The sequence below is a fragment of the Asterias rubens genome, chromosome 7, assembly GCF_902459465.1.
Source record: "Asterias rubens chromosome 7, eAstRub1.3, whole genome shotgun sequence".
NCBI classification, from domain to species: domain Eukaryota; kingdom Metazoa; phylum Echinodermata; class Asteroidea; order Forcipulatida; family Asteriidae; genus Asterias; species Asterias rubens.
In genome coordinates this window covers 3,386,565-3,411,388 of record NC_047068.1, presented here as the reverse complement: position 1 = coordinate 3,411,388, position 24,824 = coordinate 3,386,565, and the positions used below count along the sequence as shown (strand labels likewise).

General features: G+C 39.0%; 1 protein-coding gene across 1 annotated transcript; it reads left to right on the top strand.

The window, feature by feature from the left end:
- Positions 1-1,308: 1,308 nt before the first annotated feature.
- Positions 1,309-24,458, top strand: LOC117292345. The gene is made up of 14 exons (XM_033774368.1): positions 1,309-1,365; positions 2,300-2,407; positions 3,278-3,419; positions 3,575-3,823; positions 4,594-4,824; positions 6,234-6,506; positions 6,797-7,027; positions 8,044-8,160; positions 8,666-8,793; positions 8,919-9,065; positions 9,284-9,662; positions 10,100-10,293; positions 10,851-11,018; positions 24,396-24,458. The coding sequence occupies exons 1-14, from the start codon at positions 1,309-1,311 to the stop codon at positions 24,456-24,458; spliced, it is 2,487 nt and encodes an 828-aa protein (XP_033630259.1).
- The last annotated feature ends 366 nt before the right edge of the window (positions 24,459-24,824 follow it).

The following is a 24,824-nucleotide window of genomic DNA, read 5'->3' as shown; positions in this document are numbered from 1 at the left end:
GATCAAAAACTCGTCCTGAGCTATGGCTACGATGACCAAAATCTTCCATCTCACAGGTTTCAATTCACCACTGTGCTCATCAATTCGGAATCACTCCTAATCCTCTGTGCATCCCCTTTTAAACCCCTAACTTTACTAGTCACTGACGCTAGACCAATCTCCGATTGGTTAGTTTAAAAGTTCACTGAACATGTATACAATTAAGTTTGAATTTGATATTTGCTATTGGTCACTACCAATCGCTGACAAAGGAATTTCTCCTTGTATCATTTTACCTCAACTTGACCCACAAAGTCACTGTAAAGGCCATGGCTCAGGACTAGCAGTCCTTGAGGGACACTAAACCTTTCCAATCGACCAAGAGAATTTATAGCAATGAGGAAGTGGGTTTTCTCTGAAAACTCCCTTAAAACAATGAGTTTACATAGAAATTGTTCTAATAAGCTTGTCACTCTGTATTTCCATACATTTAAGTCACCCTGATGGGAACATATATGCAAAAAGTCTGTAAGTAGTGTGTTTGTTTAGAAACCATTATGATTAGCCTACATGTATCTTCAGGTGGTCACTTTGTATTAAAATAATATGTATTCATGTTACCCTTGTGGTAACATGTGGATACAATGTATAATAACTTTTGGTCAGCAGTTTTTGTACTCTTTTTGTGAGGATTTTGGATGAAGTTCTGTAATGAACTTCATCCTTAAAAAGCAAAGATTTAGTAGTTCTATAAAATATATTGAGGGTAAACTCCATTTCCCGACCTTCATAACAAAAATGAACATTAATAAATCTACTTTTAGAGAGCTACGACAATCTCGGCCAGCCAACAACAATCCCAGCCAAAGTGTGTGGGCCACGTGAAGTAACTAAACATCCTCAGGTCCCCTTGTTCCCCCGCGCTTAATTTTAATGTTGTTTTAAAGCCCCAGGCCCAGCTGGAGCGCAGACTGCGCAGTGACAACCATCGGGATATGGATGGAAATTGTAGCCTCCACACCTGATATCTGGGTAAACTATGACTCGTAAATTCTAACATTTTTGCTGTGTCTCTTTTGTTTCTTTAAGGTGTCCACCAATGGCTTAATTTCATTCGGAGAAGGCACGTCCGTGTATACTCCTAGACACTTTCCATGGGATATTCCAATTCTTGCAGTCTTTTGGAGCGATATCGACATATCAGAAACAACGACTGGGAAAGTGACGTACCTTCCATATGTTCGGACCTCTGACAATGAGGTTATATTTGAGCGTGGAGAGGCGGTTGTCAGACAAGCAAGTGACCAGTTTGGTTTCAGAGCATCGTGGATGTTAATAGCAACTTGGTACGAAGTTCCAGCCTACAGAACCAACGACATAACCATAGTAAGACAAAATTAACGTACACTTTTGGTAGACCCATAACTTGGGCGCTGTAAGAAGTACAGTAGCACACATTGTTGGGCTGCTATGGCTCTCTTTTAACTTAACTAAACTTAACTTAACTTAACTTAACTTAACCTAACTTAAATGCATTTATAAGACGCTTTAACACTGTTTCAAAGCGCTGTACAGTCAAGAAAAACATTAAAATGCAGGATTAAAAAACATGAGCAAAAATAGCAAGATGTTTTTTTAAAAAATACACAGCAGTTAAAAAAGTAGCAATTTAGTAAAAACCTTGCATTACAAACATTCATATTATACAGAATAAAATACAAAAAAATAAGCGTCTCTGGACCCAGAGTAAATTAATCCCACTATACAGATAAAAAGGAGACAGAATTGGAAAAAAAGGTAAGATCTCCTCTGCGACCGCAAAATGCACACTATAAAAAGACTTACATGACAAAGGCAACAGAGACATGCAGAAAAAATAATGTCCATAAAGTGGAAATCAGTTCAGTTTAAAAAAAATAGGTTTTCAACTTTCTCTTGAAACATGAAACCGTTGCGGCTCCACGAATGTCCTGGGGTAGACTTTACCACAATCGTGGCTCTGCAACCACGAAAGCTCAGTCACCATACTTAGTTTTTGTGCGAGGTCCATGTTCAACATCAAGCTTATCATCTGACATGTCTGATCATAGTCGCCGTTACATTATAAGAGAAAGCTATAACAGCCCAACAAGGGGGCTAAAAGACACCAGCGCCCCAGTTCTGGGTTTACTCTCTTTGTTATTTCTATAAAAAGAAAGATTGACCCACCAGTAGCCCAGCTTGTTGAGCTGCTATAAGTGCTAAATACTTTTAGCTCCCAATTATTTGTATAAATTCCAATATGTATCTTACCCAAATACCTTTTCTTTCCCAAATGCAGACTAATACATTACAAGCTGTTTTACTGACGGATGGTGCACAGTCTTTTGTGATTTATAATTACAAAGAGATAAGATGGGCAGCGGCAGGACGCCAGCCGTATGCACAGGTATGTCACCCCTTGTATCCCAGACGTTGAGAATTGAACAGTTTGGATTACAACGATGAATAAAATTATCTACAAGTTCATTTCGGCAGTGGGTTTAATCGCTAGAGAAGATTTTACCAGTCAGGGTAGTGTCATCTGTATACTTAATCACATGGGTGGTCGCCATTGAACAGCGCCCTCTTGTTACTGTGCCCTCTGGGCTTAAAGATGCTATGTCAGATTTTTGGCCCCAAACATTAAAAAATATATTTTTTTGAGTGAATGGTATTTCAAAGAGTATCACCAGCTCTAACGAAAAAAAGTTTAACTTTTACTTTTAATGGTCAGGAACCATGACAAAAATTTAAAACGTTTCTTATAAAACACATAAGAATTGGTCACATGATATATTGTCGGGATCCCGACAAAAACTAATTTTGAGCACTTTATTTCACTGCTACTAATAATTGGCGGACTTTTTCGAGCAATGGCTCAAATGAAAGCTTGTAACTTTCTCGACCCACATCAAAATACCTATTGAATTTTAAATCAAAATTTTTGGGTCAAATCGGCCAAAAATCTGACATAGCATCTTTAATCGTTTACACTGCACTTCGGGCTCCAAGACAGCATTAGTTACTAACAAGAGGAAAGTCCAGAGAGATACTTCTATTTTGAAAAAATGTTAAATAATAATAATAATAAATTAACAAAACTGTAAAATAATAATGCTGTACAATAATAACAATAATAATAATTAAATAATATTTCATATTTCAAATGCATCCCTCGCACCGACCAGCACTGTCGTCAACAACTTTAATTGATATTAAAGTGGCCTAATTGTTATTGATATAATCTTAGGTCTGATTTATACTTTCAACTTTTAAGGTTGGATACAATGCTGGCAATGGTGACACCTACCACAGTGTAGCTGGATCACTGACAGATGACATTGTGAACATCGACGAGCGTACCAATATCGGCACAAGAGGCCGCTGGCTCTTCAGCTTAACCCACAGCTTGATCCTTGGTTAGTCTTGATTCAAAACTCAGCTTTCTGATTCTATCTTGATACAGCTTCAATAGAGGGTCTACAATTAGTGTGACAGTTGCAAGGTTCAGTAAATCATTAGTTATTGTTAAATTCCGTCTTACATATAGCTACTGAATTTCTTTCCAATCAAGGTTGCCCTGACGACGTCATACTTCCTACAAGATCGACCAATCCGGTTCTTTATTCATGGATCCCTCCAGTCTTCCTAAATAATAGAGGGCCTGTTGATGTGGAGTTTGATTGCTCAGCAACCATTGACAGTGATTGTCAACAACAAGATGGATACGGAACTTTCTCAGTTGGAGATACGGAGGTGATGTACTTTGGAACAGACACATCTGGAAATCAGTATTTCTGTAACTTCACTGTCACAGTCACAGGTGCCTTGAATGTATTATGTTTTAATACTATTAAGTTTTTATTACTTTTATTTGCTTAGACCATGCATCAGACTGTTCAAACACCCATATTACTTAAGGGAATCAATGTGTGGTGAAGAGGTTTTCAACCAGTGGTTTAATCCCAACGTGGCGAGGTTCTTGGTAATTTGGTAAGGTAAGAGGTAAATTATCAAGAACCAGGCCTCGGCGGGTTTAAACCACTAGTTGAAAACCGATTCAACACACTTTGATTCCCATTCATAAATACCTTTTCGGTCAAAAACATCATCACTTTCTGGTCAAAAAGTAAAATAAATGCAAAAATTACAATTGTTAAATGATTTCTTTAAACACACCACCCCTCCAGTAATGAGAGGGAGTGCTGTGGGCGTCGGGTGTATCGCATGATGTGGCACAACTGTTTCAGCCGTTGCTCTCGACCAATAAGAATGAAGAAACTGTCTTATAAGAACAGGTGCAAGCTCGCGTGTCACGCATATGAATAACACTTTTTACCGGTCATTAACAAAAGGTTTATGCACACCCACGTGACGCGCTCTCCATCAATAGGAGTAGAGAAACTGTCTAGGGTATTTATGAATGTTTTTTTTTTCCTTTCTAAGATCTTAAAAATTATATGTATGGCCAAACCAAGTCAAATCGGTTTGTAAATGAAATTTACACAAATCAATATTGTGACCTTGTGTTGTCGCTCAACTGTGCTATTCTACCAATCATGGCAGTCTCCCTCTTTGTTTCCTTATATACAGAGGTTGATCTAGTCTGCCCGTTGAATGTGACGATCTCAACTGATCCTGGCTCGAGTACAGCCAGAGTCAACTGGCAAGAACCAGATCTAACCGGATGGGACGAGACAAACTTTACAAAGACCGCCGTTTCAAGAGAGGCGTTTCCAATTGGTTCACAGAGAGTGACATATCAGCAGTGGTTTGGAATCAACAATCTGGTTCTGACATGCTCTTTTGAAGTTGACGTTGTTGGTAAGCTTTGCCCCATTGTTATGTCTTGTAGTAGCTGCTGTTAGATCAGATGGGTTTGGGGTTTCAGGCGCCAATATCATTTCCCTGAGTATACATCTAGGATGAACATGATTGGGCTACGTCAGTACCACTCAAAAACGCCCTGGTACCCACAGTTCAGTTCTCTGGAGCTGCTGCCCCGTTCAGGGTCATGCTGTCTCATGAGGGGGCAGTCGTGCGGATCCCTGTCCGGTGCTCTTTCACACACTAGTTGCTTTTCCAGCAGATGCACAACAAGACAGGGTATGAGCTTGGTCAACCAGTGTGGCTCTAATACACCGAACCTAGCAAGTAGATCTGTCGTACACCAAAACTTCCGTGTTGGTGGGATTGGCCCTAAGCAGTAGCGCATCTGGACCAGGTCACCTGTACAGGATCCAGAAATCTCGACTAAGCCTGGGCGATAACACAATATTATCGAATATCGCGATATTAGTTTGGAAAAGATTTCGATATCGGATGGATTTGGTTTTAATCGAAATATTGATATATCGCGATACATCGCAATATCGATTAAATATCGCGATGTATTTGCTAGCTGAGACATCTTGCACCCCATAGGTTTGGAGTAAAACCAGAAGAATAGGTCATTAGAACACCTCTCTTAAGCTATGACTGTCTCTTCTACAACTTTCACTTGGAGTTTGAAGACTGATGATGTCAAATTTCATTAATCGCGATTATATCGAATATCGCGATATATTGTCGGCGATATATCGTGAATAAAATAAATTGATATCGCCCAAGCTTAATCTCGACAGGACAAAGCCAAAGTGGTCCATTTAAATCGCTTGAAGCAATACCAGGGCCAGATGGATGTTGGTGGAGGCACTGCCAGTCCAACAACCCAACCCCTGCGGGTGCACTAGACCCCGGGACCAGGATCGAGGGACTTTGGGATATGTGACCTCTAGAGCTAACCCACGTTGAGCCACCACCATCCACAGCCGAGAACCAGTTTGAGCGACCAGGGGTTTGTGTCCGCTCAGAGTAAACCACATTTGCAACATCTTCGCCCATCACACACAACTTAGGAAGTACATGAGAACCTGGGTGAGAGACCAGGCGCTTGTGGCTGCTTTAAGCAAACCCTAGTTGCAATACCTCAGCCAATCACTCACAATTATAAAACAGTTGTATTATCTTCTTTGTTTTCAACTTCTTGTTAGGAAATATTTGGTCTTTAGAATTCCAGTCAACCATTCCAGTTTCCCACTCATGGATCCTTCCAACTGTCTCTGATAACTTCGTCTAGTGCACAGTAATCCTTACAACAAATGTCTTAATAACTGCATATTATGTTATTAGTTTTCAAAGGAAATGTGTTGTTAGAATGCACTTTCTTGATTTGCTCTCTTTAATGTATTTAGATGACGAGCCTCCTGGTATCAATGGCTGCCCTGATGATGCGATAATTCCTGCCGCGTCAACCATTCCGGTACCTCACTCATGGGTCCCTCCAGTCTTCTCGGATAACTCTGGTCAGTCTGTTGATGTGGAGTTTGGTTGCTCAGCAACTGTCTCCAATGAATGTCATCAAGATGGATACGGAACTTTCTCAGTTGGAGATACCAAGGTGATGTACAATGGAACAGACACGTCTGTGAATCACAACTTCTGTAACTTCACCGTCACAATCACAGGTGCATTGCAATCTGATGATATTTTTGCTATTCTTATTGCTATTTGTATTTGTTATTTGCCTTCTTCAATTTGTTTTGTCTTGAAAATATTGTTCACTTGGTCATTCTTTGGGTCTGTACGTGGAAACGCTGCATTCAAGAAATCAATTTTTGTGTGGCAAACAATGTATGCATTCAGTCTATCAACCCGTAAACAAGAAACATGAGAGAGACTTGTTCAAATCTATCAATAATAGTTTTTTTGTGGGGTTTTAAATGTAAATTTTTAATTGGATCTTCCTTACAAACAGTGGTAGATCTGGTTTGCCCAACAACCTTTTCAGTCGTGGCGGATCCTGGGCTCACTTTGACTAGAGTCAACTGGTTGGAACCGGATCTTACTGGCTGGGACGAGACAAACCTTACATCAACTGCCGTTTCTGGGGGTGAATTTTCTATTGGTAAACAGAGAGTGACGTACCATCAATGGTTTGGAATGTACAATCTGGTCTTGCAGTGTTCTTTAGAATTTCTTGTGGTTGGTAAGTATACAGCGTACATGGGAATTTTGTTGTGCAACCTTTAGATAAAGACAAAATGTCTGGTGCATACTATAGAAGACTATGAGGCTATGTTGAATATAAAGACAATGCATAAATAACATTAAAGACACTCGACACTTTTGGTAATTGTCAAAGACAAGTCACTTGGTGTATCTCAACATAAGTATAAAATAAACCTGTGAAAATTTGAGCTCAATTGGTCATCAAAGTTGCGAGATAATAATGAAAGAAAATGCTTGATTTTGAGACATCAAATTCTAAACTTGAGGTCCCGAAATCAAATTTGTGGAAAATAACATCTTTCCCCAAAACTACGTCACTTCCGAGGAAGCCGTTTCTCACAATGTTTTATACTATCAACAGCACCCTAATACCAAGTAAGGGTTTTATGCTAATAAATATTTTGAGTAATTACCAACAGTGTCCACTGCCTTAAAGCCATTGAACACTTTCGGAACAGCAGAAAAAATAAAAGTTCACAGATTTACAAATAACTTACAGGGTTTACAGAAGGTAATAGTGAAAGACTTCTCTTGAAATATTATTCCATGAAATGCTTTACTTTTTGAGAAAACATTAAAACAATTATCAATTCTTGATAGCGAGAATTACGGATTTATTTTAAACACATGTCATGGCAGAAACAAGGGTGGGTTTTCCCATTATTTTATCCCGACTCTGATGACTGATTGAGCCTAAATTTTCACAGGTTTGTTGTTTTATATATAAGTTGTGATACACGAAGTGTGGGCCTATGGACAATACTGTTTACCGGAAGGACTGTGGTTTAAAGACTTTGTTTTCAGGTGTTTTGTCGGGCAAAAGTGGAGGATAATGAAAAAATAGTTGGAGAATAGAACAGAATATAATCATGAAAGCATTTTTACCTTTGCTGAGCATTTGTGTTGTTTTCAGAGCATCTATATATATGTATATCCTTTTTTTTTTGAGAGCTCAACATTGAACGTTTCCTTTCATGCACCACTCCAATATAGGTCAGTGTGCACCAGAAGTCACCGAAGATGCGGTGCTTGGTACCTTGTTCTGGCCGGTGACGATGGCTGGTTTAACTGCAGAGTCCATCGAGAGATGCCCGCTCACTACGACGAATGGTTTGTGTGAACAATAATTACAAACAAATGTTAACTTGGAGCAAGTGTTGTGATAATAAAGTGAAGGACAACATTAATAAGAACATTTCTGTCCAGTTCAATAGCTGCTTCCCCCACAGAAAACAAAACTGTTTTTCCTCTAGGTTCTCGCCTGGATCCTGCAAAAAATTCCTCCAAGTCCTGTCCGAATTCTGCTGGGAACCCGGCAGGATTTCCAATCAAACTCCTTCTGGATTCTGCTGGAATCTCAGGGAATTCTGTCTTCCGGTGATTTTGTCCCCTTGGGTAATTAACACTAGCTATAGGAGCATGGTTCAAAAGTGGGCACATGATCAGAAGAAGTTTGTACACAGTTCGCCGTACGGGGAATCTCCCAGTAGATTTTCCTTTCGATCACCATCTCTCCAATTTGTTTCATAGTAGTAAATATTTTTTTTCTGAAGAGAGTGTTTGTGATATAATGAAATATAATTTCTTAAGAATATTTTTTTTTAAATATTCACAGCTGGATTTCCAAGAGCCACAAGAAACTGTTCAACAGCACCTCCCCCTCAGTATTTCTATTGGAAGGAACACGTGATTCAAAGCTGCGGTGAAGCAATGAAGACTGTTACCGTTGAAGATATCGTTGATGTAAGGTTTGGTGAACTATGGAATTGTATAGTAAGCTAAATGAAAACATGAAAACATTGCAGAGTTTTATGAGTTTTTTGTTGTCAGAATTTGTTGTCTCAAACATAAATTTTTCATTTTGGCAGGTTGATGTGACGGAAGGAAATGCAGAAGAAGTAGCCGAGTTTCTTGTCAATCAGACTTCTTCAAATTCTTCATCCAGCGAAAGTGACGTGGAAGCGATTTCACAGATTTTGGAAAACATTGTCAGTGCAGGATCTGGGGATCCAGAGGTAAGAGTGAAGTTGTCTCTCTATAATGCACTGTCTTGTCCGCCTCTTGCCAAACTTTGAATCGTTCAATTTTATTTCTAAAATGTTCCCCTTCTTGCATGCTCGTTTTATGTCTTCTTATCACTGCAGCAAATACCATAACCATCAGACCGTACGATCTCTAGAAACTCAGCAGTTCACGCACTGAGTATAAACCTCGTTTGGCTTTACACAATCAGGTGACTGATGCCGTGATCGAGACAGTCTCTAATGTCATCATGAACGCCAAAGAGACGCAAGATTCCCCGGACAGTAGGAGCTCCTCGGCCATCATCCAGTCAGTAGAGGCTCAAGTTTCCCTGACCCTTCAGCAAGAAGGAAAGGTCAGCATACAACAGGATACCATCCATGTCGAGGCAGTGAGTATTGACCCCATAGACGCAAGTAATGGGTTCAGCTTTGCATCAGTACAACAGGAGACAGCTGGCTCGAGGTCACCACAAGAGGGCTCTCTAGATGGGACTGAGATCAAAACATTCACGAATGCCAGTGAAATACCAAATGATGTTGTTGCATCGATTAAGTTACCAGCGAACATCATGTACTTGCTACGACAAGGTAATAATAGAAACATAGAGTAGAGAAGACCAACATAAGTTTTGTTTAGCCAGTGAAAAAAAAACTTGGGTTTTTGCAAACACCAGTACAGCAAACAAGTTGTTAGAGAATGCCAGTATTTATTCCTGTACGTATATTGCCAAGACTATGCAAACTATCTTGATTCAAAAGCTGGGTGATGATACCGTACACACGCTTTGAGTAATGTGCCTTTGGATTAAGAGCTGGCAGGCTTCCAGATGTCTTGCTGACCCACTATGCTAGCTAGGTTCTGTGGTTTCCATTACACCCCTACCATTGTACCCTGCAAGTCAAATTTGCGCTGATTAGCGGTGTGCCAATAACTAGTTGAACCTTCCCACATTTGTGTAGTTCCTTTGGTTACTTCACTCTACTTTAAGGTTATAAATGATAGCTTAAAATAAAACCATTGATAGCAGGTAACAGCACAACATCACTACAAGCAAGTTTTATAGTCTACGCTGACGACACGTTGTTCCAGACTGGAGTTATGGAAGGTTCAAATGGCACAAACAACGTGACAACAAAAGTCGCTGGGTCCATCGTTTCACTGTCAGTAGAAGGTGTCAAGTTAAAAAACCTCACTGATCCAGTGGTCATTGACTTCAAGGTAAGACGATTTTTATAGGCCTGTTTGAAATACACTTACAAAAACAGTAATCTAAAATTTAACTGTAAACAAAATCTACGTCGAATGTGTTGGTTACTTTTTGTGCGACACAAAACTCCACAGATTTACATTAAACTTACACGGTTTAAAGATAATGATGGTAGAAAGCTTCCCTTCAAATATTACTTTCTGAGGTGCTGTAGTTCTTGAAAAATGAGCAGAACACTTCCACCAAAACTCTTTTAGTATGTACAAGGGATTTACGGAACTCTCCTGAAAAAATTGCTGTGTGATTTTTTTTTTTTTTTTTCTTCTAAAAAAATGACTACTAATGAAGTTGAAACTTCTTCAGGTGAATTATATTACATTCATCTTCATCCACTGTGTGTCAAGGCCAAAATTTTACAAAATGTATCAACTAAATCCTTTAATATGAATACACAGCTGTATTTATGCAAGCGTAGGGTACTGACTGACACTCGTAGGGATCAAGAACTACTTTGCATTAAGTATATAATGCCCGTCAAGATGATTGTTTTGTGATCTCACTATTATAGATTCTACCCAGTGTATCCCAAGAAGACATCGACACAATCAAATGTGTGTTCTGGGAATTTGGTGAGGAGTCCAGTTTCTGGTCCACAGAGGGCTGCCAGCTTGCTGAGATGACCGATGACAAAGTGTCATGTGATTGTGACCATGCTACTAACTTCGCCATACTTGTGGTATGTAGTTCTCGCCAAGACCCTGGAACACTTTACATACATTTACTGTATTTACGAGCCCGTTTTGAGCATATTAATTTCATTTTGCTAAAATGATTACAAGTTTTTATTTTAAGAGTAGTTGGATTGTACATGTTGAGATTACAAGTACATGCTGAGGTTTTGAGTAGTTATGTACTTGTTAAGGGGTCGCGTAGGTACATGTTGAGGTGTCACCAAGGTAAGTGTTGAGGTTTCAAGGAGGTATGTGTTCAGGATTCAATGAGGTATGTGTTGAGGTTTCACTGCGATACTAGTTGAAGTTTCAATGAGCTATGTGTTGAGGTTTCACTGCGATACATGTTGAAGTTTCAATGAACATTTTTGAGGTTTCAAGGAGGTACTCTCCAATAATCGTTACCAAGTCAGTTTTCAGCCAATACTTGTCCCGAGTAATTACCAAACGTGTACCTCACTTTTAAAGGCACTGGACACCTTTGGTAATTGTCTTCTCACTTGGTGTAGCTCTACATGCATAACATAATAAACTTGTGAAAATTTGAACTCAATGGGAGACTTTCTGGCACGATAGAGGGCAGCAGACTTACCGGGTAAATCCATTGTTCTCAGAATTATGCGCATGTTCAGAACTACGTAAACAATGGAAATTTACCCGGTATGTCTGCTGCCACCTAGCGTTGGAAAGTCTCCTATTGGTTGTCGAAGTTGCAAGATAGTATAGGTAGAAAAAACACCCTTGTCACAAAAGTTAGTGTACTTTCAGATGCTTTAATTTGAGACCTCAGCCTGAAGTCTTGAATTCAATTAAGAGGGAGCCGTTTTTCTCAATGTGTTATACTATCAACAGCTATCCTATGTTCATTACCAAGTAAGTTTTTATGCTCAAAATTACTTTGAGTAATTATCAATAGTGCCCAGTGCCTTTAACTTGTGTAAAACGCACTTTGTTAGTAGATGTCCTTTAAAAAAAAGAAAACGGACGTTTGCCTAAATTAATATTTTGTAGGCCCTCAAAAATAATTATATTCGAGACAGATTTTAAAGCCTGAGAAAGGTCAAACAGTGTAAAAATGTTGCCCATTTGTGACCTGGGGTTGTTGAATTCTAACTTTGGGTATTAACCCAATTCACCTGACGTCATCATCAGAATAATCTTGCATGCGCCATATTGGTTGGCAATGTCATTGTGCGTCGTTCAGCAGAGAAGTGCGCATTTTAGGCGGCGCAGCGTTTACACGTTAACCTATTGACCACCAGAACGGTGAGCGTGGCACAGTCGCGGCGTGTGACATGCCTGCAAGGGGTCAATTGTGGATGGATAAAAAAAAAAAATCAAGATTGATGCTCAGACTTTTGTAAAGTTACACTGGTGAAGTTTTTTTTTGTTAGGGAGAATAATTCAATGGACCCTACGACTCCCCGTATATACATGAGCAGAGGATAACAGTTCAAGTGTCAAAGATTAATTTGCCCTTACTGTACAAAGCTGTGAGCCTTCTTAGTATTTTTGTGTGTATTTTTTAAGTGTTTTAGAGTTAAAGAAAGTGGACTCTATTGGTAATTGTCAAAGACCACTATTCTCACTTGCTGTATCTCAACATGTGCATAAAATAACAACCCTGTGAAAATTTGAGCTCAATCGGTCATCGAAATTGCGAGATGAAAGAAAAAACACCCTTGTCACACGAAGTTGTTTTCGCTTTCAGATGCTTGATTTCGAGACCTCAAGTTCTAAATCTGAGGTCTCGAAATCAAAATCGAGGAAAATTACTTCTTTCTCGAAAACTACTCCACTTCAGAGGGAGCCAATTCTCATTAGGTTTTATATTACCAACCTGTACCCATTACTCTTTCCCAGATAAGGTTTTATGCTTATAGTTATTTTGAGTAATTACCGATAGTGTCCACTGCCATTGTATGCTCAGTCTTTTAAGTTGAACACTTCCTGAATGTTTTAGCTGTTGGTGATTTTTTTTAAATGCTCTCATTTTTGAAAGAAGTTTATAGGTTTATTCAATATTGCAGAAATCATCGTAATTCAAAAGGAATAATACAAAATGTTATATAATCAAATTGATTGTACACAGACTTATATGAGTAATAAATAATGATAATAGTATAGGCCTGTATCTTTTATACAAATATTTAATGAGTAGGGTAGATGGCCTTAGCTTTTGATCCAAACCGGACCTTTTACAGAGGCATGAAACAAGTACAAACAAATACAATCCATTTATAGAAAAAGAGAGGAGAAATATATGATGTAATTATAAGTACATTATAGCAGAAGATAATCAGGAGATGAAATTATAGACTTTCATTTCACTTGACTCTGCCTTGTGAAAGATGAAATCTAGACTTTCATTTCGCTTGACTCTGCCTTGTGAAAGATGAAACCTAGACTTTCATTTCGCTTGACTGTGCCTTGTGAAAGATGAAATCTAGACTTTCATTTCGCTTGACTCTGCCTTGTGAAAGATGAAATCTAGACTTTCATTTCGCTTGACTCTGCCTTGTGAAAGATTAAATCTAGCCTTTCATTTAGCTTGACTCTGCATTGTGAAAGATGAAATCTAGACTTTCATTTCGCTTGACTCTGCCTTGTGAAAGATGAAATCTAGACTTTCATTTCGCTTGACTCTGCCTTGTGAAAGATGAAATCTAGACTTTCATTTCGCTTGACTCTGCCTTGTGAAAGATTAAATCTAGACTTTCATTTAGCTTGACTATGCATTGTGAAAGATGAAATCTAGACTTTCATTTCGCTTGACTCTGCCTTGTGAAAGATGAAATCTAGACTTTCATTTCGCTTGACTCTGCCTTGTGAAAGATGAAATCTAGACTTTCATTTCGCTTGACTCTGCCTTGTGAAAGATGAAATCTAGACTTTCATTTCGCTTGACTCTGCCTTGTGAAAGATGAAATCTCGACTTTCATTTAGCTTGACTCTGCATTGTGAAAGATGAAATCTAGACTTTCATTTCGCTTGACTCTGCCTTGTGAAAGATGAAATCTAGACTTTCATTTCGCTTGACTCTGCCTTGTGAAAGATTAAATCTAGACTTTCATTTAGCTTGACTATGCATTGTGAAAGATGAAATCTAGACTTTCATTTCGCTTGACTCTGCCTTGTGAAAGATGAAATCTAGACTTTCATTTCGCTTGACTCTGCCTTGTGAAAGATGAAATCTAGACTTTCATTTCGCTTGACTCTGCCTTGTGAAAGATGAAATCTAGACTTTCATTTCGCTTGACTCTGCCTTGTGAAAGATGAAATCTAGACTTTCATTTCGCTTGACTCTGCCTTATGAAAGATGAAACCTAGACTTTCATTTCGCTTGACTCTGCCTTGTGAAAGATGAAATCTAGACTTTCATTTAGCTTGACTCTGCATTGTGAAAGATTAAATCTAGACTTTCATTTCGCTTGACTCTGCCTTGTGAAAGATGAAATCTAGACTTTCATTTCGCTTGACTCTGCCTTGTGAAAGATGAAATCTAGACTTTCATTTCGCTTGACTCTGCCTTGTGAAAGATGAAATCTAGACTTTCATTTCGCTTGACTCTGCCTTGTGAAACGGAACAGTCCATAATTTCAAGGAGGGCTTATATTCTGCTATTTGTTTAATGAATAAAATGCATCCTATTTGTTTTTATACCTAATATCTTTCATGTGAAATATTTTTGGTGTATTTTTGAATATTTTAAATTTATAATAATATGCTCAGTTTTTGAAAGTTGAACACTTTTAGAAATTTGTAGCTGAACAGTGATTCTTTGGATTATATTTTACCTTTTTTAAACACATAATGTATTCGTAAGCTCTTTATTTCTATTAACGGAGTTGCTATATAGTTGTGCACAGTATAATATTATCTTAATATAATGGCGCTATCAATGGACCGTTCCGGCTTTCCACTAAGCTCCGCCCACCGCGCACGTGAGCAAGACACGTGTACGAGCACTCCCAATGACATTCTGCACGACTCTGCCGCGCGTGCCAAATTATACGTGCAAGCATGACCGAGTTTGTCCGACCACAATCATTGCTGTGATTGGTCAAAATGGGTGAACGCGCAAAATAGAAAATAAGCTTTTGTGTTTTCGCCTTAGTTTGGATACAATTGACACTTTTTACTTGTGCATTTAGGCTGGAAAGGTAACACTGTAAGAAGGATATAGGGTACGTTTATTCAATATTGCAGAAATCGCAGTAATTTCAAAATGTTATCTAATCAAATATTGATTGTACACAGAGTTATGAGAAATATACAATAATATAGGGTTATCTTTTATACAAATATTTGATGCTTGGTATAAGTACACTATAAGAAATTTCACTCGACTCCGCCTTGTGAGATGGAACAGTCCAGATTTCAAGGGGCCCTTATGTTAATGTTAATTTTGTATGAATACAATGCAGCCTAGATTTGTTTTATTGTGCATTCATTCAATAATAGACTTCTTACCTGTGACGTCACAATCCACAAGGGTCCTCACTGAGGGCAATTAATATGATTGGCTGAGAGTTGTATCTTTCCATTGTTCGATCTCAGTTTGGTGGACAATGCAAGGGGTCTATCTCTAAGCCAGGGCCCAATTCCATAGAACTGCTATGCACAACAAATTTAGCTTAGCATGAAATTTCTTCCTTGATAAAAACAGGATTACCAACCAAATTTCTTATTGTTGCATGTTGCTTGTTACTGGTATTCAGCTGTAGTTTGCTCATCCTGAAAATAACGTGGAATTTTTTGGTTGGTAATCCTGTTTTATCGAGGCAGAAATTTCATGCGAAGCAAATTTTTGTGCTTAGCAGCTCTATGAAATTGGGCCCTGGTAAATTGCTAAAGTGCCTTGCCTTATTCATAGAAAAATGTCATCTTCAACCTGGAGCTCCTTTATACACACATGAATAAGGACTGATTGTATTGAAGGTTTACATCCAATAAAGATAAACTAAATGACTAAAACATAACTTTGTTGAAGGATTTGTGTTCATTTCTAGCAATGACTCGAAAAAACATTTTTGTGTTCCCACCCCTTAAGATTTGTTCCCATACACCAGGTGCCGCTTGAACACCCAGCAGGGTGGATTTGTGCGCATTACAAGTCTTATTATTATTATTATTATTATTTCATTTTATCACAGCATGCAAAAGAAAGATCTCATTTTCCTTTGTGCCGGTAACTCCTCGAGCCGGGCTACGTCCCGTAGCCTTAGATCTCAAGGGTCTTTCTCAGGATCCTCGCTGTTCCCAAAAGCGCTGCCTTCTGTAATAGATCTACCCTCACATTTGTCCCTATTTCATCTAGATGTTTCCCCAGTGCTTTGGGAATGGTGCCAAGTGCTCCAACCACCACGGGGACTACTTTTACCTTTACCTGCCAAATCTTACGAAGTTCCCTGGCCAGGTCCTGGTACTTCTCGATCTTTTCCATCTCCTTCGAAGCTACCCTTATATCACCTGGCACAGCTATGTCAATGAGATGACACATCTTCTTCGTCTTATCTAATAGCACAACATCCGGACGCCTATGTTGTATAACATGATCGGTCTGAATGTTAAAGTCCCATAGGATCTTGACCTGGTCGTTCTCTACAACTTTCTCCGGAACATGGTCGTACCATTTCGCAAGTACTTTGACACCATACTTCTTACACAGATCCCAGTGAATCACCTTGGCCAGCTTGTCATGTCTTCCTTTGTACTCCGTCTGGGCCATCTTACTGCATTCGCTAACAATATGAAATACAGTCTCCTCTGCTTTATTGCACATTCTACACATAGGAGAGACGTTTGCTTTCTCTATCCTTGCCTTCATTACATTTGTCCTTAGAGACTGGTCTTGCGCCGCAGTAATCAAGCCCTCTGTTTCCTTCTTTAGTTCTCCACTCTTTAACCAATTCCATGACTTGCTGCTGGCCACTTCCTCAGTACACCTCAAGAACCGGCCATGAAGTGGTTTGTTCCTCCAATCTTGATGTCTTTCCTCCTTCCTTTCCCTCTTGTACTCTTTCGGCCCAACTTCGTCTGCCCTCGTGTACCTTTGTGCAACTTTCAACAAGCTCTCCTCGGTCCTCCTGACATGACAATGCAAGCTTCTGCGCTCGATGTTAACACTGTCCGCCACGCTAAGCAACCCCCTTCCGCCCTCTGACCTCGGAAGATAGAGTCTACTAACATTTGACCGCGGGTGTAGCATGCCATGCATGGTCATTAGTTTTCTTGTCCTCCTGTCAGTGACATCTAGATCTTCCTTAGTCCACTCGACAATACCCGCACTGTACCTCATCAAAGACACGGCCCATGTGTTAATCGCCTTAATCATGTTCCCCCCGTTTAGTTTGGACTTCAAACATTTCTTTACACGCCTGATGTATTCTGCCTTCAGCCTTACCTTTGATTCCTTGTGAAGGACATGGTCCGATTCAAGTACACCAAGATACCGATAACTCTCCTCCTCACCCAAAGCCCTCAACTGTGCACCATCTGGCAGAGCAATGCCATCGGAATGTACCCTCTTCCCCCTCTTCATGGTCATTGAAGCACATTTCTCCAGACCGAACTGCATCCCAATGTCATCACTGAAAATCCTGACGGTCTGCACCAAAGAGTCGATCTCGGCCTCATTCTTCGCAAACAACTTCAAATCGTCCATAAAAAGCAGATGGTTGATCTTACATCCGTCCTTCTTCATTACATAACCTGCACTCACCTTCCTTAGAATCATCGACAGGGGCATCATCGCAAGAACAAACAGCAGCGGAGACAGAGAGTCACCTTGGAAAATACCTCTTCTTATGCATACCTTGCCCAGATTATCATCGTTGGCTGTCAGATTTGTTCGCCACGTCTTCATGCTCTCACCTAAAAGACGTTTTACTGCATCAGCCACTCCAACCATATCCAGACATTCCATTATCCATGTGTGCGATACCATGTCATACGCCTTCTTGTAGTCAATCCACGCCATTGCCAAATTAGTCTTTCTGCTCCTGCAGTCCTTCAGTACAGCCTTATCGATGATAAGTTGATCCTTCGTACCTCTGGACCGCTTCTTACAGCCTTTCTGCTCCTCTGGAAACAACTGCTGGTCATCCATATGGCGATATAGGTCTTCTGCAATCATACTGGTCAAGAGTTTATACATCACAGGTAAGCACGTGATTGGTCTATAATTACTGGCAATGTTACCTTTCTTGACATCCTTCATGATCAGCACTGTTTTTGCCTCAGTCATCCAAGATGGGACCTTACCCTGTACAAGACAGTCTTGCAATTGTAGGGCCATTCGCTCATGCAAACTACGGAAGTTCTTCAACCAGTACCCATGCACATGGTCCATACCCGGGGCTTTCCAATTTGGCACCTTCTTTATCTGTCTCTTAACCTTGTCCACGTCAATCTGGAACCCTTCTTGCTGTTGTACCCCTCTCAATTCATCTTTCACATCTGTTAGCCATTCCGCTTGTCGGTTGTGTTTTACTGGTTTGTCCCAAATACCACCCCAGAAAGTTTTTGCCTCTGTTGGTCTCGGAACCGCTTGCGTGCTGTCAGCCTTCCCATCCAATTCCTTAAACAACTGACGCTGATTGGTGTTAAATAATCTATTCTGGTGAAATTGTCTAACCCTGTCGTCATACCTCTTCACTTTTGCAGCCTTAGCCTTAACCCTTTGCTTAATCTCCTCTATTACAACACTCACACCCTTACGTTTGACGTTGTACTTTGTCATAATTGTATTCCTTAAGTCTGAACTATTCAATAAACCCTTATTCATTTGTTCTATTCTACTGAGATCTCTTCGCAAATCTTTAATTTGACCCTCCAGCCGACGTTTCCACCATGGTGTACTGTTCCCTTAATAATAATTATTATTATTATTATTATTATTATTATTATTATTATTATTATTATTATTATTATTATTATTATTATTATTATTATTATTATTATTATTATTATTATTATTAGTTAAGAAGTGTTGGCAGAATTACGGCACAAGGTGGCGCTCTTCCGAACCCGCCTAACTTGCATAATTATAATTTAAAGTCAACTAGTTAGCCTCCCTAAACTTGATATCCACTTGAAGGGATGGACTGGGAAACGCTGACTGGCTCACAAGGAACTTATTCGCGTGTACGCTTGTTAAATATAAACGATCTTTTCGTTGATGATCCACTAACAGTTTCAGACGTAAAGTAGTTTTGCCACATGAGATGCATTTGCGCCAAGCTAAACACGTGTTTAGTTGAACGCATCAGATCGAAGTAGCCTGCTAGGTCTACTTGCTTGCTTTACCAAGACTTGATGAAGTCTTAAAGACACAGCACACTATTGATAACTGTCAAAGACCAGTCTTCTCACCTTGTGTATCTCAACATAATATGCATAAAATAACAAACCTGTGAAAATTTGAGCTCAATCGGTCATCGAAGTTGCGAGATAATAATGAAAGAATAAACACCCTTGTCGCACGAAGTTGTGTGCTTTCAGATGCTTGTTTTCGAGACCTCAAATTCTAAATATGAGGTCTCGAAATCAAATTCTTGGGAAACTACTTCTTTCTCGAAAACTACTCCACTCCACTTCAGAGGGAGCCGTTTCTCACAATGTTTCATACTACCAACCTTTCCCCATTACTCGTTACCAAGTTCGGTTTTATGCCAAAAATTATTTTGAGTAATTACCAATTGTGTCCACTGCCTTTAAGTCAGTCTCTATTTCACCACACTTGATCCTGCTTTTCATAGCCTAAATTGTGTAATCGTGTTGTTCATGCAACGGTCGTTGGTAGTATAGCACGTGCGTGGTGTGTTCCTGGGAGTGATTCACACACGCACACAGTGGGATCGAGGGTGTGTGTAGCGTCCCCGCAGCTGCAAAGGGAACCGCATAGTGACTTCAGTGACCCGGATGTACACGTGCGTTCGTTCGCTAACAACAATCACACGTGTACTGTCAGTTTATACTTCGGAAAACCATGGAGGTGGGAAAACAAACGTGAAATTACAGTCAAAACTCTGGAAATATATGGTGTATAAGTGAATCACGATTAAAGAGGGCACTTTAAAGGTAAGAATAATGATAGGGTGAATTAAAGGCAATGGAAACTATTGAGTATTGGTAATAACTCAAAAAAAATGTTTAGCATAAAAACCTTTACTTGGTAAAACGAGTGACGGGGCTCAAATTTTCACAGCTCGTTGTTGTGTATACACCAAGTGAGAAGACATATTTTCTTTGATAATATTATCAATAGTGTCCAGTGTCTTTAAGTTGCTTTCACTGTGTTGGACATGAACATTTTTATAAGACCCTGTGTGTTTTATTTGTTATATAGAAGCAGATTTTGTTGTGATGAGTGCTACTTTTTTGTGCACACGGGTAGAAATTAATTAAGCCATGCAGAAACGATCTCATAGTTCATGCGCACAATGTTCCAATACTGAACACACGATTTCCTCTACCTCCAGAACAGAGAAAGTACCCCCCCCCCTAAACCTCTGCCCCCGAAACTCCTGAGATTACATGCTCACAATACCAAAGACCAATTGTAGCTAAACGTACTGTGAGAAACATGCACGGGTGTACAGAACCCCCCTGAGAACTAAATGTGAATGTCAAGAAACGACTTTCTTGTTGTGGTTACTCCAAACTCCTCATCAGCATGTCAGTAGGTCTATTAATATTCTGTTTATGTACTTTTTCCTAACAAAAAACACAAAGTCCACAGATATACATTAAACTTACACAGTTTGAAGATTATGATAGTAGAAAGCTTCCCTTGAAATTTTACTTACTGAGGTGCTGTAGTTTGTGAGAAATGAGTAAAAGTAATAATTTTCGTCTCAGTTTTAACATGTAAAAACGTATTAACCAGTTATGCTATAGTTTTGGTATTACATCATAACTGGTTAAGGGGATTTTACATGCTAAAATAATTTTGGTCTCATGAGACCAAAACTATTTTGTGACTTGTTTTACTCATTTCTCAAAAACTACACAACCTTAGTTAGTAATATTTGAAGGGAAGCTTTCCACTATCATTATCTTCGAACCCCGTAAGTTTAATGTCAATCTGTGGACATTTTGAAAAAGTAACCGAATCCTTTAAATTGATGCAACTACTTGGGGTTTGGAGGTTGGGTAAATTTGTATAATTGTTTGTGCAATTGAGCCAATACTGGTTTTGTAGCTGCACACCATTTTTGTCAAAATGGTGTCATATAGAAAACCTTTTCGGGGCCAATCACGCCAATACTGGCTTTGGCAAAACGGTAAAGAAATATGTTCTAATTACTAAACCGACTTGATATTTAAAAAGGAATTAGCCCATGCAAGTTATTGAAGCTGAGGTGGATTTCACAGACTAGTCTTATCTCGAGTTAGGAAGAGTTAGGAAGAGTTAATCGTCCTAACTTAGGACTAGCCATACGTTTCTTATATCTCCAAGGACTATGTCCTAAGTTCGGACTAGGCCTAACTCTCTGTAAAATCGACCCCTGATGGTACCGGCATTTTGAGAAACCGAATACTATTAATAAAACAAAATTCTAAAATGTATACCTCCTTTATTATTTTATTGGTTTTTACATAGCATTTTTAATTTGATTTATTCATTGCTGCTGTTTTTTCATTTTTTATGTTTTGTGTTTATCATGGACAACTACACTTTATTGTAATGAACTTTTTTTTGCGAAGTAATTGCATTTAAATTTAATATATTTGATATACTTTTTGCATTTTTATTTTATTAATAAAAACTTACGAGTTAAAATGCTGGTTGAATTTTCGTCTGATAATGAAAGTTTACTGTTTACTGGTTTGTTGGCGGCACACCATTTTGGCAAAATGGTAGAAAACCTCTAATGTGCCAATACTGGTTTTGTAGCTGCACCATAGACGATCTTTTCTGGGCCAATACTTTTTTTTTTGCGCCACGCCATTTTGACAAAATGGTATAGAAAACTTTTTTTGGGCCAATACTGGTTTCGAAGTGGCACACCATTTTGGCAAATAATGGTATAAACAACTTTTTTGTGCCAATAGGGCCTACTGATTTGGTAACGGCCACCATTGGGCCGGCATTGAACCGACATTGGTCATAATATGCAATTTTCAAGGCAGGGTGTCAAAGCTGTGGCACAGGATGTCTTAAGATTATCGAAACAATTAAAAAATTACAAAGTAATGTAATTTGTTGAGATTTTTTCTGCTATAAAATAACCCCAAAATTGTAGATTTTAATAAATCTTGATTGCAATAATGTAATAATTTAGAATAACTGATTGCCCAATGTATGTATGCTATCTGGGTATAAAATGGTACTCTTCTAAAAATGTTTGGCAAGTCAGTCAACCCGCTGGTGAGTGTAAGTTATTCCTCCATGGTGGTGTGAACTAGAAAATAACAACAACTAATATCCACAATCTACACAATCATAGGTTTTGTAGTAGGCCTGCACCGACCGGACGCAAAATTCGGATATCCCAAAATCCCATCACCGGTTGCAAAAGTTGACCGATTGCAAAAAGCCACCACCGATCCCTAAAGTTGACTGATTGCAAAAAGCCACCTCCGATCCCTTAAGTTGACCGATTGCAAAAAGCCATCACCGATCCCTAAAGTTGACTGATTGCAAAAAGCCACCTCCGATCCCTAAAGTTGACCAACTGCAAAAAGCCACCACCGATCCCTAACGTTGACCGACTGCAAAGAGCCACCACCGATCACTAAAGTTGACCACCGATTGCAAAAAGCCATCAACGGTCGTGAATATGCATGACCGATCGCTATATACCATCACCGATCATGAATATGCATGACCGATCGCTAAAATGGACCACCGATCGTGTTTTATCACCGATGCTAAAGTTGATCACCGATCGCATAGGACCACCACCGATGACAAATTTGATCACCGGTTGCAATAGACCACCACCGATGATTAAATGCCTCTTTGGCGTTCCATACTTTTCTCCTTATTTTGTTCAACCTCCAGGTATTATTTTAATATATTGTGCGAAACTGCAACTACCGTAAATCGAAATCAAATCAGCTAAATGACACAAGAATTTTGAAATCGAAAGGAAAACGCCTGCTTATGTTATAGTTATATGTTTAAAGGAACACGTTGCCTTGGATCGGTCGAGTTGGTCTATAAAAGCGTTTGAAACCGTTTGAGAAAGACTCTGCAAGGGTCGAAACATCAAGAAATTAACAACTTTGTGCACGCCAATAGGTGCCTTTGGTTGGTAAGATTATTGTTTGAGCTGGATGGGCAGTAGTTCAATTATCTAATTTAAATGTAAAAAGTTTTATAAAATTGTGGAAATTCGTTATTATAGGTTTTCTCGGTCAAATTCGGCAAATGAGCAGTCAATTTAATTTTCATGCGTTCGAATTAAAGCTGTTTTGCTTTTCCAGTTGTTACTGCGTTTCAAATTCAGAATTCGGCCATTCAATTTCGTTTTGGGTCGAGTCAATAAGCACTCTGTTCAATTTAGCGTAGAGTCATTCTTTTTCGTGACACACACGCCTCAAGAAGCGTCTGCGAATTTGAATGCTGCTTTGATGAATTGTTAAATTAAATGATTATTTTGTTAATTCGAATGACGCAACATTACATTTGACTAATCCCAAAACGAAATCAAATAACCCTTTTGAGTAGCATTCGATTTTGCACGAAATAGAATAGCTTGGTGGTTAAATTGGCTGCTCTTTTTCCGAAATTGACCGAGAAAACCTATAGTAAGGTTAAAAACGAGTTAAAATGCTGGTTGAATTTTCGTCTGATAATGAAAGTTTTACTTGTTGACATCTGTCTACTAGTTTTGTAACTCTAATGGACCGTTACTGCTTTTGTAGCTACACACCATTTTGGCAAAACGGTATATTTTTCTGGGCCAATACTGGTTTTGTAGCGGCAAAATGGAATGAAACCTCGATTGGGCCAAAACTGATTTTGCAAAATAATTTAGAAAATCTTTTCTTTTTTAAGAAAACCTCTTCTGGGCCAATACCGGGTTTTGGCAAAATGGTATAAAAAACACCTTTTCTGGGCCAATACTAAAATTGTAGCTGCATTTGGCAAAATGGTATAGAAAATCTTTTCTGGGTGTTAGCTGTTTGTATTTTGTGTCTAGTAGGTAATCTCTATAGTATTCTGTGCTTGTTTTTGTTTGACAAATACTCAAAAACAGCTAAATGTTACGATTTTTGTCTTGTCTTCTCCATCCCTGGAAGACTTTTGAAGTCACATCTTCGTTTATTTTGTAGCCCAACTAAGCCCGTTGAAGTTCGCCTTTACAATTCCCCCCTTGTGTTGCGATATTAGTTTGAGTATATTTTTGTTATGATTCTGATGACAGTTAAAGATCTATGGATGTGTGGTGTGGACGTACATTGGATCGGTCACCAAAGGACCAAGGTAATGACAGATTTGCCTTATACTCGACCTCCACTGTTTATGTTCGCTGGGTGTGATTTACCTCTTTGTAATTAAGTAGGATTTGAAACTTTGTAGAAAGCTTTCTCCTGCTTTCTCTTCTCCAGAAGACGATCAGAGCATACTGATCGAAACGTCGAGTTCAAACCAACGGTTCTTTTCAGAACCAGCCCAACTCATTTAGAGATTTAGTCAGGTGTTGCCGCAAACCTTTTAGCCTCTTTGTAACTGTTTAATTATTCTGTTATATATATGAGTAGGGTAGATGGCCTTAGCTTTCGATCCAAACCGGACCTTCTTTAGAAGCATAGAACAAGTACAAACAAATACATATCCATTTATAGAAAGAGAG